General features: G+C 35.9%; 1 protein-coding gene across 6 annotated transcripts in view; it reads right to left on the bottom strand.

Annotated features, from left to right (window-relative positions):
- The window catches only part of CNKSR2 (connector enhancer of kinase suppressor of Ras 2), a 243332-nt gene that overhangs the window by 75262 nt on the left and 147954 nt on the right, over nucleotides 1-20116 (bottom strand). For 4 of the 6 annotated variants that reach the window (XM_005870966.2, XM_005870968.2, XM_005870969.2 and 1 more), the window contains 2 exons: nucleotides 14185-14274; nucleotides 12390-12604 (listed from right to left, as the gene is read on the bottom strand). In XM_005870966.2, coding sequence (XP_005871028.1) covers nucleotides 12390-12604; nucleotides 14185-14274 — 305 coding nt within the window. The remainder of the gene's footprint in view (nucleotides 1-12389; nucleotides 12605-14184; nucleotides 14275-20116) is intronic. The other 2 variants (XM_005870967.2, XM_014543475.1) reach the window with 1 other exon arrangement.

Below are 20116 nucleotides of genomic sequence, written 5' to 3'. Positions count from 1 at the left end.
AATGATATGTAAAAGAAAGCAGAGAAACAAATTATATAAAAAGAATCTAAGAAAGAACAAAACCTAAGAATTTCAAATGGAATACTTTAAACAATAAAAACAAACAAACAAAACAAAGAATCTCAAATGGAGTCACTGTATATTACATGCTAATTTTCTCAGCAATCATATGACTAAATCATAATTATTTTTTTTCTGGCTACTGAATTAATAGCTTTATTTAAAAGTATCCAAAACAAAACAGCTTTTTTTGGGGGGGGCGGTTACCTTTATTTTTAAGTTTGTTGCTGTGATATATTTTACATATTTTCTCATCATGGAATATTTGCCATGTCAATGTAATTTGTTCCAAGAATGCTAGCTTTTATCTAAATACCTTTATGGCTAAGAGTATGTTTATATCAAGCTCTTATTCTGAGATTTTTGCTACTATATAGTAGACAAACACAAAATAGACAAATAGTCATCTAAGACAACCACTTCAAATATTTCTACATCTGCTAGTTTTGCTGTAGTTTTGTTGATCTGGAGATATTTTTTCTGAACAGAAAAGTATCTCAAAGAGAATACTGGATAAATTTAAAAGTTAAGTTTAGAAAGTTTCAAAAGTCATTTATGCATTTTATAATAAAATAATTGAGAGATAAATCATACTTTTCCTTCTCTCCTACATCGAACCATCTAGTAGGGCATGATTTTAAAACTAAAAGAGCAAAATTTATTTTATCTAATAGAAGGGGAAAAATAACTTGATGGGATTTTTTAAAAATTCTGTTTGCAGCAAAAATCAAATCATCATGTTGTCATTTTAGACGGCATGAGAAAACTGCACAAGAGAAAGCACTTTAAGTTATAAAAAATGAGATTTCTGCAGGCCTGATGCATGCTGCCACTTCTCCAGAACTGGTTGCCTCAAATGCACCTAGTTTAGGTTTGGCTTGTTCTCAGCTCCCTGGTGAGGACATTTTGATAGTATGGTTGGAGGAAGAATGCTAAGAATATTTGTGTATTACCAGAGTGCCAGCCATTGTACCGGATACTTTATATACATTGTCATAACAGGGAGCCAAAGCTTTTATAAAAAACACTAGAGGCCCGGTGCATGAAAATTTGTGCACTCGGCGGTGGGGGGGGTGTCCCTCAGTCTGGCCTGTGCCCTCTCGTATTCCAGGTCCCCTCGGGTGATGTCCACCTGCCGGCTTAGGCCCACTCCCCGGGGGATCGGGCCTCAGCTGGCAGTTAGACATCCCTCTGGCAGCCCGGGAGCCCTCAGGGGATGTCTGACTGTGGCCTGGCTTGTGGCTGAGTGGAGCTCCCCCTGTGGGAGTGCACCGAACCTGTGTTGAGCGTCTGCCTCTTGGTGGTTAGTGTGCATCATAGTAACCGGTGCTTCCAGTCATTCCACCATTAAGGTAAATTTGCACATTACCCTTTTATTATATAGGATATATGGGGGGCACAAGGGAGTAGAAAATACAATATATTCGAAAATATTTTTATAGCAAACAAGTAGATTTCATATGGTTGTTTTTTGTAGCAGCTGTCTGATAAAAATTAAGGACATGATGCTAAAATGCAACTAAGTCAAGGAGATTCAGCATTTAGCTAAGGTAACATGGTCTAGGCATATAGTCTTCTGGTATTCTTCCTCAGAGTATGCAAAGAAATTCTTTAAATATTTTTCTAATGTGTTTTATTCAGTAGAAACCTCTTAGGTAAATTATACATTTTATCCTAATTATTACTTATATTAGTCAATCTCTTGATTGAAGATAAAATAAAATGTGAAGATATATTTTCCAATATATGCTTTGGGAAATTAAATAAATAGGCTATAGGGATGATAACTTCCTACAGGTAGGCTCACCTTGAATTCAGTCTAAATTTATAATTTAGAATTTTTTACTTTATCACTGATCCTCATAAACCAACACTAGATAATTTTTAAAGCAGATTTTATCTGGTAGTGCCCACACGAAGGGAAACCTCAATGTGGTGATTTCCTACTGTGCCAACTTACCAAAGCTGTAACTGTTTCTCAGAATTCCCTTTCCTGTATGGTTCTAGTTAGGGTTGGCCACAACATAACTTTGTGTGAATTTTGGAGAACACAAGTGAAGCAGCAGTGTTATGCTCTGAAAGTCCGTGTACGGTGTCAGTCACTGCTGCAGCTCACACATATTGTCACTTTTCTTGCCTTTTTTTTTGCATGGGTCAATAGCAGGGTCTGCAACTCCTTCAGCTCTTCTAATTCCTAAACAGGAAGCCTGTGAATCTCTGTGGTGGAGGGCTCCAGCTTTGTCACTAAAGTTGGAGGCAGGGTCCCAGTTTGTGCTCATGGTTCTAGTTTGTCTTGCTCTCTCTGGCTTCACAACAAAATTTCTTCATGACCACCAGCTCTGCTGAGGAATCTTCACTAGCACCTCAATTGATTAATAACTAGTCCTTTATTCCATATCACTTAGTGCCTCTGTTTTCCTGATTGAACTGAAACTGATATTCTCATTAATACCCAATGATGACATATTTTAGTCCTAGAAGGCACCCTCATTTGCTCACAAGAAGTAAATTTCCTTCCACGCACACAAATTAATTTTTAAAAAAATATATATTTTTATTGATTTCAGAGAGGAAGGGAGAGGGAGAGAGAGGTAGAAACATAAATGATGAGAGAGAATCAGTAATAGGCTGCCTCCTATACACCGCCCCCCCTGAGGGGATTGAGCCCACAACCCGGGTATGTGCCCTTGATCAGAATCAAACCTGCAACCCTTCAGTCCACAGGCCGATGCTCTATCCACTGAGAAAACCGGCTAGGGCTAATTTTTTTCTATATGGTGTTAAGAATAGTTACTATGTGCCCAGCACTATGGAAAAACTTTATACACACAGTGTATGATTTAATTCTAAAATAGCCAGGTGAAGTAAGAATTATTATCCTCTTTTTACTCATGAAAACAAGTTCAGAAATGTGTCTAGGTTCATAGAGCTGACTTAAAGCCCATGTTCTAAAACTACAATATTATTCTTGGCCATCTTAGAGAAGAATTTTAGAAAAGACATTTCTCTTTAACGTTCAGCCTTTTTACCTGGATGTGGTTAGATACAACAATCACTGTCTCTTCAGGCCACCCCAAAGTTACAATAATAAAATAATATATGAGAAAGTAACTTACTCTCCTGTTTCCTATGGCATGAAAGCTCGCATCTAGTTAACCTAAAACCATTTGCATTTAAAGAATGGGGATTGAAACACTGATCTATTTCTCAATATTCCATATTATTTTGGGTTCCAGACTTAGGATTCTGTTCTTGGCTTAGCCTGATACTTGTGATGTTAAGAAACAAATTTAGCAACATCACTTAGAATTGAGACTTCAGGGTGAGCTCATGCACTTTGGCCACTGCTAGTTGCTATCTGAGCCAAAAACCAATGAAGAGTACATGAAGGCTCAAACAATTTAACATTGTTATTGGAAAATTTATCTTCAAGAAACTAGAATGTAAAGTAGTCAATGATTGTGACTTAAACTTCATTCTCATATGAGATCTGGGCTAAGAGACCAGGCATGTAGTTTACTAAGAGGAATCTTTGGATGAGATTTGGACATATGCAACAAGTCAATAGGATTATAGTTTGTGAAATTAAAGGATGCTGTCAAGGGAGTAATATATATGAGGAGTTAGAGTGAAGAAGATAATTTGACATAGGTTATGGTCTTTCAATGAGAAGAGGCTTTAAAGAGTTCTGGTGGTAAATTAATTTTACCTGGAGTTTTATTAAACTTGAGATGTTTCATTAAATAAGTTGTGGTGAGGTAATATGGGTAGAGTGATTATATAGGAGCAAAAAAGGCCTATTGCTAACAACATTTGAGGAAGTTTTCTGAGGCTATAAAGCTGGGAGATACAGGTCTACAACAGGATAGAGAATGGGGCTGGGGTGCTACTTTAACCTCTCTGGTTAGTGCAGGTATGTCCCCAAATAGTTTGTAATTATTGACCTTATCAACCAAGCCAAGGCCTCTCATCAGAATCTGTTTAATTTTATTTTCTCAAAGGCAACAAGGAATTTGTAATAAGATTTAAATTTAATAAATTTCAACAGAATAATTTCCTAATTCAATTCTTCTGTGTCCTGTTTTGTATGATGCCTCACTAATGAAGCCAGATTTTGTGTTTTGCTTCCTGGCAGCCATTATTTGAACAGAAACTAGCAGAATGAGACACATTTGTTCAAACATGAAATGGAAAGGACTGGCTTCAGTTTATCAATAATCTGTTTTATACAGTGTGGGCAAAAATCTCTCGCAAAAGTGACAGTGTATTAGTGAATATTTTTATTTTGATTATATAATGCTTAATTTATTAAACTTCAAAAAGTTATAAAACAAGAGTTTTTAAATGCTGAAACAATATTTTCACAATTAATACAATTTATGAATTTAATCAGTCTCTTAGGAGTCCTATACATCAAATATTTTTCAGGCTGCCAACACTTTAAAAGCACCACAAAACAAAATAATAAAAGCCAAATGCATTACTTCTGCACTCAACCAATACAATAGCATTGGTACTATAAGTATGCTTGTTTTTTCAGTATTTCTATACTTATTTTTTAGAAGCCTCTTAATGATTAAATTCCTTTTATTGTTATAGGACTACTTAGATAATCTACTTGACCTTCAGAGAGTTTTGGTAGATTGTGGATTTTGAGGAATTCTTTTTTTTAAACTGTTAAACTTATGTGTATAGTCCTTGCCAGTTTGGCTCAGTGGATAGTGTCGGCCTGTGGACTGAAGGATTCCGGGTTCAATTCCAGGCAAGGACACATGCCGGGGTTGGGGGCTCAATCCCCAGTGTGGGGTGTGCAATCAATGATTCTCTCTCATCATTGACGTTTCTATCTCTATTTCTCCCTCTCCCTCTCTGAAATCAATGAAAATATATTAAAAAAAACTTATATGCACAGAATTGTTCTTAGTATTGACTTATTATTCTTTTAACATCTATGGGGTTTGTAATGATAACACCTCTTATTCCTGATACTTGTAATTTTAGTCTTCTTTTTTCCCTTTGTCAGTCTTGCTAGAGGTTTATCAATTTCTTTTTTTTTATTTTCAAAAATCCTCATCTTTTGGTTTGATTTTTCTCCATTGTTTTTATTTTCAGATTTCACTGATTTCTGTTATTGTCTTCCTTCTGCTTGCAGATCTTTTTTGTTATTTTTCTAATTTTTCTTTTATTAAAAATATTTATTGTTGAAAGTTTTATATATTTCTCCCTTTGACCCCTGTTGACCTCTTCTAGTCCACCCCTGCCTCCCACCCCAGGTGGGAGTTTAGGTTATTAATTTGATACTTTCCTCTTTTTCTGATATAAACATTTAGTGGTATAAATTTTCTCCTAGGCATATGTTGTACTTTCATCTTCATTCAGTTCAGGTTTCCTTGATATTTCCTCTTTATAAATTTAGAAGTATGTTCTTCAATTTACAAATGGTTGGAGACTTACTTGCTATTTGTTATTGATTTCTAGTTTGATTACATTATTATTAGAGAACATGTATTCTGCTGTTTTGGGGAGTTAGATACCATTTGTGGGTACACAGTGGTTCTTCACTACTTCTACATCCTTGTTGAGTTTTTGTTTAGTGGCTCCATCAATTACTGAGAGAGGGCTGAAATCCCCAACTATAATCGTAGATCTGTCAATTTCTCCTTTTAGTTCTTTTGCACTTTGCTTCTAGCATTTTGCATCTTTGTTGTTTGGTGCACATACATTTAAGGTTATCATCTCTTCTTAATGCATGAACCTTTTTTATACCTTTTGTGGTAGGGGAGGAACATGACTTTTTCATGGTTTCACCTTGAGAACAGGCAGGTATTGGTAAAAGGTGTCTGTCCTGTCAGGCCATCCTTTTCCTGGTCTGTTGGCTAAAGATAGTAGGCTTTTCTTGGGACTCTATTTTGTTTGTGCCTATTGATATTTTAAGGTTTCAGGCTTCTCTAGCACGTGGGCCAGTGTATATAGTAGGCAAGAACCTCCCCCCCCACCCCCCCGGAAACTCACTGCTAGGTTGTTCTTAAGATCTGAAGGACCCTAGACTGCCTGCCTACTTCATCTACCCTTTCAGGGTCTTCTGGCAGGTGACATATATTTTTATAGTTTTTTTGTTGTTATTGCTATTGTGATTAGGAGGTAACTGAAGAAAATCTAGAACATTCTTCCTGAAAACCATGAAAACCGTGGGAATCCAAACCATTTACCCTTGCGCTGGTGCAATAGGAACACAACTGTATTGTCAGTTGCATGGATGCCAGACTTCATGGAAAAATAGTGAATTAGAATATTTAGTAAATTCCAGTAATGCATTATTTTATGATTATTCAATTTGTAACCCTATAAAATTGTTTAGTAGGCTACTATTAAGCATTATCTAATCACAAATCAGAAAGTGTATGAAATTATGTGATATTTGCCTATAAGAATCAAAGGAAGGACTGCCACTTCTGCATCAAGACTCAGCCACCAGGAGCCTTTAGCCCAAGACAGCCCTTACTTTGAGAATCACTGCTCTAGTGAAGTGGCCCAGTGAGAAACACTTTTCACAGTCCAGGGTATTCGCATATAGGGCTTTGCCAGTGCTACTGTGACGTTGGCATTAGCACTCTAGAATGAATCAAGTCACCCATAGAAATCAGAGAGAATACATACAAATACGAATACAATAGTATTTAGAATGAATGTCTAACATCTATATGCTCGGTGGTGAGGAGAAAGATCAAATCATATTGTTCTATGACTGTCATCTAGGTTAATGTAGTCAAAATATGGAGAAAGTGGTTGTTAGCTCAGAGATGGCTTTCTACCACTAAGATTAACTGCTCTTTTGTTTTAGTTTCATTATGCTGAAACAATGTATCTAAGGTAGCTATTAGACAAACTGAAGTTTATCACTGCAGATAAACTTAAATACAAATGCTTATATGCTGAAAATATAACATATTTTTCATCTTTGTGATAGTAATGGCTCTGTCTTTTCTAATAGATGGTAAAATCCTTAAGAACAAAAATGGCTTTATTCATTTAAAAATGTGAATTTTGGAGCCAGATTGCTTAGACCAGGGGTCCTCAAACTTTTTAAACAGGGGGCCAGTTCACTGTCCCTCAGACCGTTGGAGGGCCGGACTATAGTTTAAAAAAACAACTATGAACAAATTCCTATGCACACTGCACATATCTTATTTTGAAGTAAAAAAACAAAACGGGAACAAATACAATATTTGTATTTGCATGTGGCCCGCGGGCCGTAGTTTGAGGACCCCTGGCTTAGACTCATCTTTCATGTATGCTACTTTCGAGCTGTGTGACCATGAGTAAGGTAAGCTCTGTTTCAGTTCTGCAAAATAAATATTATAGTAGCAACTTCACAAGGGTCAATATGAACATTTGATGAGATAATGTATGTAAGTTCTTATCATAGAAACTTAGTACACAATGGTAAATGTTGGCCATTATTAGCAGTGACGGTGGCAATATTATTATTAGTCAATATATATTCCACTTGTAGATTGGGCTTTACACATGGTTGAGACTACTAGAATCATTGTTGGGTTTCTACTAAATTATGCTATTTTTTGAGGTGCAATATAGTGTGCTGACCAGAAGGCAGACAGCCAATGTTCAAATCCCAGCTCTACCACTTACTATTTAGTTAACCTATGTGCTTCAGCTTCCTAATCTTTAAAATGGGTATAGAACCAGCACCTTTCTTATAGGGCTGTTATAAGGATTAAATGAGTTAAAATTACTTAGAATAGTATCTGTTTTATAATGTTTATTTACTTGATAAGTTAACAAATAAAATGTCTTTAAACAGCTTTCCCCCTCCTTCTTCCAGGAGCTCCACCAAAAATCCCTCCACAAGTTGATGAAAATGGCTAAAAGTACTTATCAGAAGTAAAATAAGTGAGTATCTGTAGTTATGTCCTAAATACCTAAGACAAGCCTCACAAATGCTGAACTGTTATGAAAAGAATTATCCAGATTTTTAAACACCTACTCAAAATCTGTTTTAAATAAGCCATCTAAAGTCACATTATTCAGTTTATGAAAGTACACGTGCATCTTGCCAGGATTCATAATCAAAATTTACTTGTTCTGGCATCTCATCATATAAATTGAATTTATATGATGAGATTTAAAATAAATTATTTTGCTTATCGATTTAGTTTAGCAGCTTTAATGTGAAGCAAGTTGTCATGTGTATATTATAGTAGAAAAAAGGTGCTGAATCTAATAATTCTTTATCTCAAGGCTTTCACCACCACATCTGAATTACATACACACATACACCCCCCCCCCACACACACGCACTCACACACACACTGCTGTCTACCTTTTCTTCATGTGCTCTCAGGTCAGACAAGGGTGGGCCCTGCAGCTAACAACTCCCACATTTTCAGACAGAGAATCTGTGAGTATGTAAAATAAAGTTATACTCGTTTGAAAAATACCATAACATAATTATCTGGCTGATAGGCACACTGCGACCTCCATAACGAGAAGGCAGTGATAGGAAGAAAGTAAGAAGTAGCTGGAATTGAAGCTCTGAGCTGGAGTGGAGGGGATGGAGCAGAGGCTGAAGGAGAGTTAATCCTGTTGCACTGGTGGCATCTGTGGGGCAGAGGAACCTTGTAAATCACCCTGATCAAAGGTGCAGACTGGGGCCGGCTTTGATAGGGAGCCCAACATGGTGAGTGTAAGTTACCTAGTGCTTCCAATACTCTTTTCAAAAGATGGGTGGCCAGAGATAGGCTCCATATTGTCTGTCTCTGGAGCAATAAATCAGCTAGATGCTCCTTGGAGTACAGGCCAATAAGAGCAGGGTTCCAATCGGAGTGAATTGGAATATTATTCAATAAAACAAAGCAGAATTTAGTCATATGAACTAGACAAACATGATAAGACATTCAGAGCCCTAGGGATCTCCCCAGGCACATGGAACATGAGCCTATGATAATAAGTTCCTGGCAATTCCTACTATGAATACACTTCAATTGAAGGCCTGCTTTAACTGGGGACGGTTGACCTAGGACATGGAAGTGGCTCTGTCTGCAGGCTGAGGACCTCAACTGACATACACTGAGAAAGACATTGAAGTTCCCGTCACATTCACTCACTTGTTCAATCACGTATTCATCACATTTTATTGAGCGCTTATAAGGTACTAGCCCTATTCTAGATGTTGAAATAAAGAGCTGAACAAAATGTAGAAGCTCTCTATTCCTTTCATGGACATGGATAAGCCCTACTTACCAAGTTCAGGGGAGAAAGACATTAAGTCTTTAAGACATTAAGATGATCACATAAATAAATATATAATTAGGATGCATAAGAAAGGTTTTGAAGAAAATATGCAGGGTGCTAAGATTATACCAGGAGAAATTGAATTAGTTTAGGGGGTAGTGGTCAGGGCAAGTCTCTCTGCAACTGTAGGATTAGATACAAACCAGGCCAAGGGGAACGAAGCGGTAAAAGCATTCTCAGTAGAGGGAATAGCATGTCCAAAGGAAAGAGGTGGCAAAGACTGGTGGGTGACCAGGATATTCACTTTTAAGTAAGTTTAAGGAAAAAAACACCCTGAAATTACAAGTATATGGAATTAATAAAATAAAATTGTGTATTTTATAATATCATAAACTTCCAAATCCTCGTTATTATTATATGAACATTTCTGCGCTAATTGTTAAGAGGAATGAGCCAAACATTAAAGCCAAACTGTATTTCTGTTGCTTTGTGTATTTTTATGGGGTTGCTTCCAAAATAGACCAATGGGGATTATAATCTAGGTCTGTTTATAAGGAACGCCCCCTCCCCACACCTTTAGAAAATTGTTCAAGGATACTTAACGCTGATATAATCCTGCTATTAAATTAAACTAAATTTGAACTCATTTGAACTCAGACAACATGGAGCTATTATTACTGCAGTGAAACTCAGTACTCAAATCTTAATTGTTCTCTTCCATTTAAGTCCTATTCTATTAAAAATGGCTGAGCTATCCAAAGAAATAATCGGTAAGAATAAAGATTAGTTATTCATCACGAAAGTGACTGGATTACATATTGATGATAGTGATCTTGTGCTTCAGAAAATTTAACATAAGAAAAAGTCTTTTCACTTTTAAATAAGCGTGTATAAATAGATGGAAAAAAATAAAAGAAGAATTCCTGTGAAATATAAGAAGCAATCATTTAAGTGTACATTGTTTGGCTTCTAAGGTCAAGGAAATTTTCATTATAATATTCTAGTCTCAGCAATAGATGCTGAATAACTACTTGTGCTTCATAACAGCAGCAGTTCTGTGTTTTTCAAAACTTCATAAAAACTCTGGGTAGAAATCAATCTAGGTACTGAAGATGTTATTTAAATAAACCTATGAAGGCTCATGTTTCTCAAAGTCATACTTTTTAAAAACTGTTTTTTTAATCCTCACCTGAGGATATTTTTCCATTGATCTTTTTAGAGAGAGAGGAAGAGAGAGGGAAAGACAGAAAGAAACGTCAATGTGAGAAATACATCAACTGGTTGCCTCCTACATGCACCCTGACCAGGGCCTGGGCTGGGGAGGAGCCTTGACCAGAATCAAACCCAGGACCCTTTGCTCCACAGGCTGACGCTCTATCCACTGAGCAAAACTGGCTAGGGCTAAAGTCATACAATTTCAAACTTCACTCAGTCACTAAAGCACAAATTCATTTGTGTCTGGAATGCCTACCATGCATATTGTTCCAGGGTAGAATGTGGAAAGATCACTGGGGTAGGTGACTTGGGTTATAGTCCTTACTCTTATTTTATTTTATTTTTTGCAACACAGCTTTGGGTAAATAACTTAACCCCTTTGAGTTTTGTCATTTGCAAATATGGTTGTTGTGAGATTAAAAAGACACAATAAATATGGAAACTCCCTTGAAAACTTGGAAAGTACTAAACAAGTGAAGGTAAGGTCCTCAAGGGAACTGAGAGTCTAGTAAAAAACCCACAAAAGAATGTTCTCTCTTTGAACACTGGTTATAGGCATCTAACATGCACTTTGGGGCTAACAATTCTTTAGCTTCTTCTTTTTAAAAAAATCTCTTTATTAAGTTATTACATATGTGTCCTTATCCCCACGTTACCCCCTACCCCCCACTCATGCCCTCACCCCCCTGTTGTCTGTGTTCATCTTTAGCTTCTTTTAAACCAGAGAATAGGGTTAGAAAATGTCCAGCCTGAGCATTAAGCACAGTTATTCAAATTACTTAAAAAGTGTAGTCCATGTTTTTCAAGGACTCCTAATAAGGAGCTATAGTTCAATTGGCATAACAAACTCCCTTTTAACCAAAGTGATATAAAATGGCTTGATTTTGTGATTTAATGTTCTGGTTAACAATATTCTCAGCCTCTACATTGCCATTGTCCTAGTTTCTCATCATCCTCTGGCCTGGCCTAATGACCCTGCCTCTGGCTTCATACTCTTGATCAATGCTCGCACCATATAGATAAACAGGCCAATCTTATCATGCAAGTCCCCAGCTGAAAATTCTGCAAGAGCTCTTTATTACTGCTGGAACGAGCCTAAGTACTTTATCATAAAATTCCTGATCTAAGCTGACCTACATCTCTAGGCTCATCTATTGCCCCTAACTCACATGCTTTCACCTCAGTTTTTAATGAACCACTAATTCTTAGCCATATGAAGTCCCTAGGATATACCATATTTGCATACATTTGTGGCACAACTCCATATGCCTTCCCACAATACTGCTACACATCTTTCACCCATCATCCAAATGTTCCCTATTGTAAAGCGTTTTCTCACTTCCTTAGAAGGCAAGGCCTTCTTCTCCCATATTCCTCCGGTACTGCTTGCACCCACCCATTACAATAGTCAAATTACTTTGAGACTCTTGGAGCTTTTCTCTCCATATGATGATGTGCTATGTCTTCCCATTTTTACCTTGAGCACTATGCTGGTCTAGGTGCTCATTTTTAAATAAAATCACAAATATATTAAAAATTCTATCTTCAATGTTGAATTCTACAGCTACCTATTTACTGTGCATTATTACAGTGGTGCTTAATCAGCTAATGATTACTCTCTATCAATTCTGTGCCTATTATGTTATTTCATTAAAAATCTAACTTGCTACAACATATGAACTCACTAAACATATGAACTGAAGAACAAGTCAATAAGCCATTGTGTTTTCTTTAAGGGCTTAAACTCTAAACTTAAGATCTTTTGTGAAAATCTAGCAACAGGATAAAAATAAATAATTTGGAATTCAGCCAAAAGAATCTCTGAATAAAAGCTGTATTATAGAGTCTGAAATTTTACTTACGTGGTACAGTGTGGCCTCTGGCACAGGGGTGCCCATGATGTCTTGTCTCAATGTATCCATTTGCAAACTAGGTAGCAATGAATAGTGGGTCGGGCTATTACTCTTATCACTCTTCTTTTTAGACTTCTTCCCTGTGTCTTTTTTGCTGTTTCTCTGAAACATGTATTCTTCTTGAGCAATTTTTTCATTGCTCATATATCGGAGTAGAGAGTTTTCTATATAAAAAGAGATAAATACACTAATATAAATATGCAAATATTCCAAATTTATCATTCTTTCCTAATTGTGCTATTAGATTCCATTTCAGAAATGCAACTTGATTTAATTTTATAAAATACCTATGTAGTGGAAATATAGAAAACCTTAATTATTTGGGATCATAGGACACTAAAAAATAGCCTATATATTATATCTTCAACTTTCATCTCTGGACCAACTATATCAGAAGCACCTGCCGAACCTGAGGCAGAATTTCTGGGTGTGTGCCTCATACATATTTTAACAAGCTCCCCCAGGGGAATTGTGCTAAAAGCTGATGACAAACACCAACCTATGGCAGGCTAGGTAGCATCCTTGGAGTAGTTAAAGCCCACATTAAGAACCAATAGTCAGGAAACTTAGTTTATAAAAATCTGTGCTTAAATTGATAGCCAGCACTTAGTACTTCATAAGGCTTTTTAACCCCCAAGTTGTCACTATCATATGAAGTTCCAAAAGAGTGACCCAGAGATGGCATATGATAAGCATTTCTCTTTTTATGTTTTTCTTGATTACTTCTATAAAACAAATTATGTTAGAAACTGAAGTTTAGAAAATGGAATGAGTATATAGATGTAAAGAAATTTCTCAATGTCCCTGTCTCATTTTCAAAAATGCCTGCTCCATAAAACAAGTGTTAAGAAGACTAATGAAGCAGGTATTCATGCTTACTTATCCCTGTGTGGTCTGTGCATCTGTGTAGTAATGAAATAAATTCTGTATATTGGCTGGAAATAACAGACAAATGGGTTAAACATATTGTGATGAAAGCTTAGTGAGCTTAGGTTTTATAAATCATTTTTGCTTTGTTTGGATTTGTATTCTTTTTCATCTACAACGTAATGGCTCTCGATTTCAGAAAGTGGAAATAGCAACATGATCCACTGGGCCCACCATACGTGTACTTGGTCGAATCCCACTTACTAGTGAGACTTTCTGTTGTCCTCTTTACTACCCAACTCAATAGCAGGATAAGTGAACATAAAAACTTACTTTTGGTAGATACTTCAAGTGTAGCCCACCCCCAAGTAAGAAGATAACCCTGAACAGCAAACAGAAGAGAAAAAAAAGCAAAGCAGTTTTTTTCCCCATTTCTATATAGTTTTCTTAGAGTCACTGGTCGAGTTTCCAATAGCTTTTATCCATGTGCTTCATTTTAAGGCTGTATTAATATAAAAGTGGTGAGGTTTCATTGCAGACCAATGGGGACTGATCACAAACTCTATTTACTAAACTTTTATGCAGTTTCACACTTCTGACCTTGTTTTCCAAATATCAACTTTCAAATAACAATGAGCTATTAATTTTTACACTGTACTTATCTACCCTGAATCCCTCAGGAGGCATTCACAGAAGATATCTACTTAATAATAGATCAAGATTGTCAAATGTTGGTCTGAATTGGTTTGGGTCACTGAGTCAATGAAAGAATGAAATGAAAGTTTTTCTACTGAAGCCATAAGATCCTATTTAAAAACATTTAAATTTGCTTTTTGTTCCAACAACTCAGCCTACACTGAAATTCTAGAACACTTACCTCTTCTACTATCTCTCTTCATCTTATTTGGATCTTCATAGTCCCCCACCCAATTATATTCCACTGGCATAGATATAGGTCGTAGCTTGCCTAAACACAGAGAACAAAATTCACATCACATTGTTTTTCTTCCCCATGTCTGCTTAAACTTACACTGATTTTTAGCTACAGTCTGCAAAACACACTCACTCATATGCAACATTATGGTTGGCATTTGTGTAGATGAAAAATGTGTGTGTTTTGAGCCAGAAGGTGAAACTGCCTGTGGCAATTGGCCAGGTGATAATTCAAACATAAGCTACGTTTTGTAAACAATAAAGACTAGCCTAGGTTTGCTCTCTTAGGAGCCCCAGACTTTGAGGGTGGTCCTTTACAAAGAGGATCATTATTTCAGTGATTTTACTTTATTTTCAGTAATTTGATCTCTATCTAATTCTCCAACGCCCACATGTCTATATATTGATAGTCAATCTCCAAGATAGTAGTCCCTTGTGTTTAACCTGCCCTGCCAGGACATGAACCCATTGTTTCATGTTGGAACACCACAACGCTAACTTCCTACCTTCACTGCCTCCTAGCTCCCAATGCCGTACATTTTGATACCACCACGCTTCAGCAATATATCTAGATTCTCTTATACCTGGGTCTTCCCCAAGCATCTCATCTTTTTGAATTGTGAATAAGTAATTCTAGTTTCCAGATCCAAGTATTCAGTGCTTTGGCCTGTCCCATTTCCCTTTAAGTTTGTATTCTTATTACACATTTTACTTAAGTAAGCAGAACTCATGGCATAGACTTCAAGGATAATTTTTGGTGAGGCTGCAGTGCATTATTTTAGATCAACTTGAAATCCTGAAGCACAAAAGAGCCAAAAATATATAAAAGTTTAAAAAGGATACCTAGCACAATGCGTGGCTTACAATAGTTGCTTAATAAATTTTGAATGAATATAAAGCAAAAGTTCACACAGGACTGGATAGTAACAATGATGATTATGACAATCATTATAATAATATTAACACTTATATATCATTTATCATATGTCACATACTGTCTAAAGGTTTTATAAATATGTGTTTAATCCTCATAATTATGAAAACTATACTATCATTATTCTCATTTTACTAGATGAAGAAACCGAGACAGGTTATGTAACTCGCCCAAGGACACAGCTGGTAAGTATGTTGTACCAGGGTTCAAACTCAGGCACTCAAATACCACTTCTGCCTTAATTCTTGGTGACTTCAATATTCAGCTTCTAACCCTCACATTTTCCTGAGGGTTTCTCCTCTATGCATTCTTGTAGTCATATGCTTAATCTTGTCATCTTCAATGGCTATAATCTCTTCCAGTATCCAATTTTCCAACTACCACCTTCTATATTTTGTGTATACCCCTACATCACTCCAAGTCCAATGATCCTTCCTCTAATCACACATCTTCCCACCTTCACCTCTCAGTCACCATATGTCTTCTTCACTTCCCTCCTTGCCTAGTTAAATTTCACAATTACTATGTGTTCTTCAGAAAATGTGCCAACCTTATGGCTTTTTATTATATATACTGAAACAGTATATTTTCCTAACTTCTTTGAAAGTCTGAGGATGGATTAGACATGGTAAAATTATTAATGAGCCAGAAAAGGCAGTATTTATTTAATGGTTTACTTTCAAGGTATGCAAACAACTTTATAAACGATCACCTAAGATTCCAAAATTCTCATGGAGTAGAATTACACTTTTACAGAGGGAATTTGGGTGAGTTGATGTAGGTCCATATATTCTGCCCAATGAGGGGACGGGGGAAGGTTTTAGGAAAGGTCTCCTCTTTTCATGTCTATTCAAATTCTTTGCAGAATCAGTCTGCCAGATTTTCAATGTTGTGAATGCTGCATTTTCAAACATTTCTTTAGAATCTTTTTTAAAATAAAGCCCATTTCAGCATTAGCACTGAAATTGAAGCATTAATAGTGCTAACAATGTTTCTACATGTCATGAAGAAAATCTTTGAAAAGTAAAATATCCAATAAATAGGCTGTTGTTTTTACTTGCTCTACATGTTATATATACATATATAAACTAATATGATAATTTTTGAAGAATTAATTTGTTGTTTGGAGCCAAACATGTGTACACATTTGATCCCAAAAAAGTCCAAGATATACTGCCAGTTTCTATTTTCATAGTTTCTTTCTCCTTCCTTCCAGTCTATTTTCTCTTTTTCTCCTTCTTACTTTTCCTTACTTTCTCCTCTGTCCCTCGCTTACTTCTAAGATAGTATGTCAACCTGAACAACCCCCTACATTCTTCTAACAAATGGAGCCTTACAAAGCTGTTTGGTAATCCAGTCAGAACTAGATGTCCTGCTTCCTTATCCAGAAACTTTCCCATGTTATGCTACCCATGATGTCTATTGAAATACTACTGAATGACTGCTGTTCAATTGTATCCCTTTTTAAAAACTCTCTCCCAAAACATGGTAAAATCATTACGTTTCAGGGCGATAAACAGCTTCTGAGAAACAATATTCTCTCTTACAGTTGCCAAAAGTTGAAAAAGACTTCAGAGAGATTTCTTAAATCTGACATAACCTTTAGCTCACAAAAAAGCTTTCTCTGCAGTCTAAGAAGAAAAAAAATATATACACATATACACATCTGTTCTGAATAACTTAACCAATATTTTGATGAAAATGAGTGCAGTAAGGAATGTTAAGCTATAAGCATGCCACATACACCCATCAAACTTCCCACATTCCAGACAGAAAAATTACTTTCAGATGGTTGACTGCATTTCTAGGAAAACATCCGAAGGTTATTTAAGGTAGAGAACCACATATTTAAAGAGGAATAAAACTGAATTAAATGGAAAGTCAGTAATTTTTTAAGGATAAAGGCAACATATCTTGAATCAATAAAGTAAGTAAGAACAGGCACTTTTGATCTTTATGGCCATATTTTTAAAACTGCTACAACTTGTTTGTGAATTTTCCTATTGCTTTCTAAAAGTGATCTAGACTTTAAATGGGGAGTAAGATAAAAATCGTTAAATGGGAAAATTAGAAAGTGCATCAAAAAGTATATGGACCTGGAGAGCATTATGCTAAGTGAACTAAGCCAGCCAGAGAAAGACAGGTACCATATGATTTCATGCATATGTGAAATCTAATGAACAAAATAGCAAACAAAATAGAAACAAACTCATAGATAGAAAGCAGGATGACATCTGTTAGAGGGGAGGGGATTGCAGGGCTGGCTGAAAAAGGTGAAGGGATTAAGCAAAAATTAAAAAAAAACACATCTCATAGACACAGACAATAGCAGAGGGAAAGGGGGGGTGGGGCAGGTGGAGGAAGGTAAAGAGGGGATACATGGTGATGTAAGGAGACTTGACTTTGGGTAGTGAGCACAAAATGCAATATACAGATGATATATTATAGAATTGCACACCTGAAATCTATATAATTTTATTAACCAACATCACCTGAATAAATAAATTAAAAATAAATAAATAAAATGGAACTTTTAATATTTAACACCATGGCTAATTGTATTTTGAACCAAAACATCTTTCGTAAACATTCTACCAAGAGAACAAATCTGCAATACACATTGTAGTTCAGAAAGACAGGTTTTTCTTAGTTAAAATGTCACTATGCATAGAGATTATTCTACATTAGAGGGGTGTGGAAAGACTGAGAAGGATTCACATGATTTAAATACTGCCTAAGTGGCAGAAGAGTTCTAGGTTCTCTTCTAACTGGGTATAAAATGAGCTATGCTAATGGAGTTTTGCCCCTTGCTGTGCTCAGCAATAAATGTGGACAAGAAAGATGACATGGGCATTATTTGGTTAAAAACATCCTGTTTTCAAGTTAGATAACTAGAAATTAAAGGAATTTGTTTTTTAAAAACCTTAGTAAATCATATTGCAATAGCTATGTACAGGCCGGGGGGGGGTGTACTTAAAATATTAGGGGGACCACTCTGTAAAGTATATGATTGTCTAACCACTATGTTGTGCACCTGAAACTAATACAGAAAACTAACACATAAAAATGTGAACTATAATGAAAAAAATATGGAAAATTGTATGTTATATATTTTTCATCATTATAAAAAAACCTTAGTAAATCAGTGTCTTGAAAATCTTATCAACATATGGAAGACAGTCACCATTTCTCATGAAAAGAAAAAGACAAGGATTAAGACCATAAACTGGAAGACTTTCAAATGAAACAAACAAAATGACATCTTGTAATAACGTTATAATTTCTTTCATATATTTTTCTCTTTATGATCATGTTAATCAGTGAAGCTAGCAAGAAAGGTTGCGATGAAAAACTTAAGACATACCAAAGTTAATTTCTCAGGATTTCACTGATAAGTCAGCCCATGAATATAGACTTTCAACTTCCTATCCCAGGGCTCTTTTTACTACACTAATTTGATTTGGTGATGAATTTAAGGCCATTGCATTTACAGAAAAATCCAATTCATCTTTCTTCAAAAATAATTTGATGACATGAATTATTACTGCTTATGTTTAAGTGTCCTCCCAGTTTGAAAATCTTGCAAAAACATTCTTAAAAGCTAGCTAAAGAGCTAATGGAGGATTAGAGCATAAATTGTGGATGTAACTTTGTTGTACATCCCTTAAGGAAGGTGGAAAACAAATTGGTTTGACATTGCACTACTTCTAAAATAATGCTAGGTTGTCATATGTATATTTAGATGTCTGTATATTGTTTTAATTACTTGCTCTAATGTTTTCAGTCATTAAGGTAATCAGGGTGAAATTTTTAGTCATCTCTTCTTTAACAAGATTGGATGTAACACTTGACATTTCCTATCCTCAAGGATCTATTTCTCCCATGATTTCTGGCAAATTGTTTTGCAGTGATACAAGAAGCCTGGAGTATAGAACACCATGCACACATCCTTCCAGTTAGTATTTATTACTTTAGTTGGGACTTTTATCAGAAATAAGATTTACTTTTAAAAATGGCTTTTCTGCAAGAACTAAATGAAGATGACATTCAACAAGCCATCTGTTAGGGCAGGCTTCAATTTAAGAATAGAAGTTTTTCCAAATGCTTATCTGGAACTTAAAATACAAAGAAAATTTATCATTTGTATATGGGTCTTTAAAAGGAGCTGCAAAAGTCTAAAGAACATATTTAGGAAAATGCTGGATTATATAAACCACATTGTGATTTGAGAGCTAACACTAAAGACAATGGGTTCCTTCCTATTCCAGCATTTGTCATGATTAGGTTTTCTATTGTAGAACGGGGTAGGTCATCACAACCTTACACTATTTTTTTTAATAAAATCAAAAGGGCAAATGACCCTATGTTGTACCAGGGCTCTTTGATTTTCTAGTCATAGTTACCTGCTTCTGTATTCACTTTGTCTGCAGCTCATTCTTCTTAAATTAGCTAGGGTTTCTTGACAGTAGGACTTGCCACTTTGGACTGGATCATTCTTTATTGTTGGGAGCCATCCTGCACCATTTGTTGTGCACATTCTATGAGTTGTACGTTCTATGTAGGATGTTGAAATGACATCCTGGGCCTCTACCCACTAGATGCCAGCAGCACCTCCACCTCCAGATATGACAACTACAAATATCCTCAGAAATGGCCAAATGTGCTCTGACCCCAGCTGAAAATCACTGAATGAGAGTATTTCTATTATTTCCTATTTTGTCTTTAAGGGAAGCACTATTTCACCTAGTTCGTATCTTTCTGTTGATTAATTCATTTGAAGAGTTTCTGTTTTCCTCTGATAGCTGCATCAGCTTTGTTGATTTGATTTGCTAATCTTTCCATTTTGTCCACATATTAATACTCTGGAACTTTATTAATTTTTTTCTTAATCTTACTGTTTATCCATTATCTAGTAGCTTCAGTTGCTTTCAGGGTGATCTCT

The sequence above is a fragment of the Myotis brandtii genome, unplaced genomic scaffold (genome assembly GCF_000412655.1).
Source record: "Myotis brandtii unplaced genomic scaffold, ASM41265v1 scaffold326, whole genome shotgun sequence".
NCBI classification, from domain to species: Eukaryota; Metazoa; Chordata; class Mammalia; order Chiroptera; family Vespertilionidae; genus Myotis; species Myotis brandtii.
The sequence above is the reverse complement of the archived record's forward strand: the minus strand, read 5'-3'. Positions and strand labels throughout refer to the sequence as shown.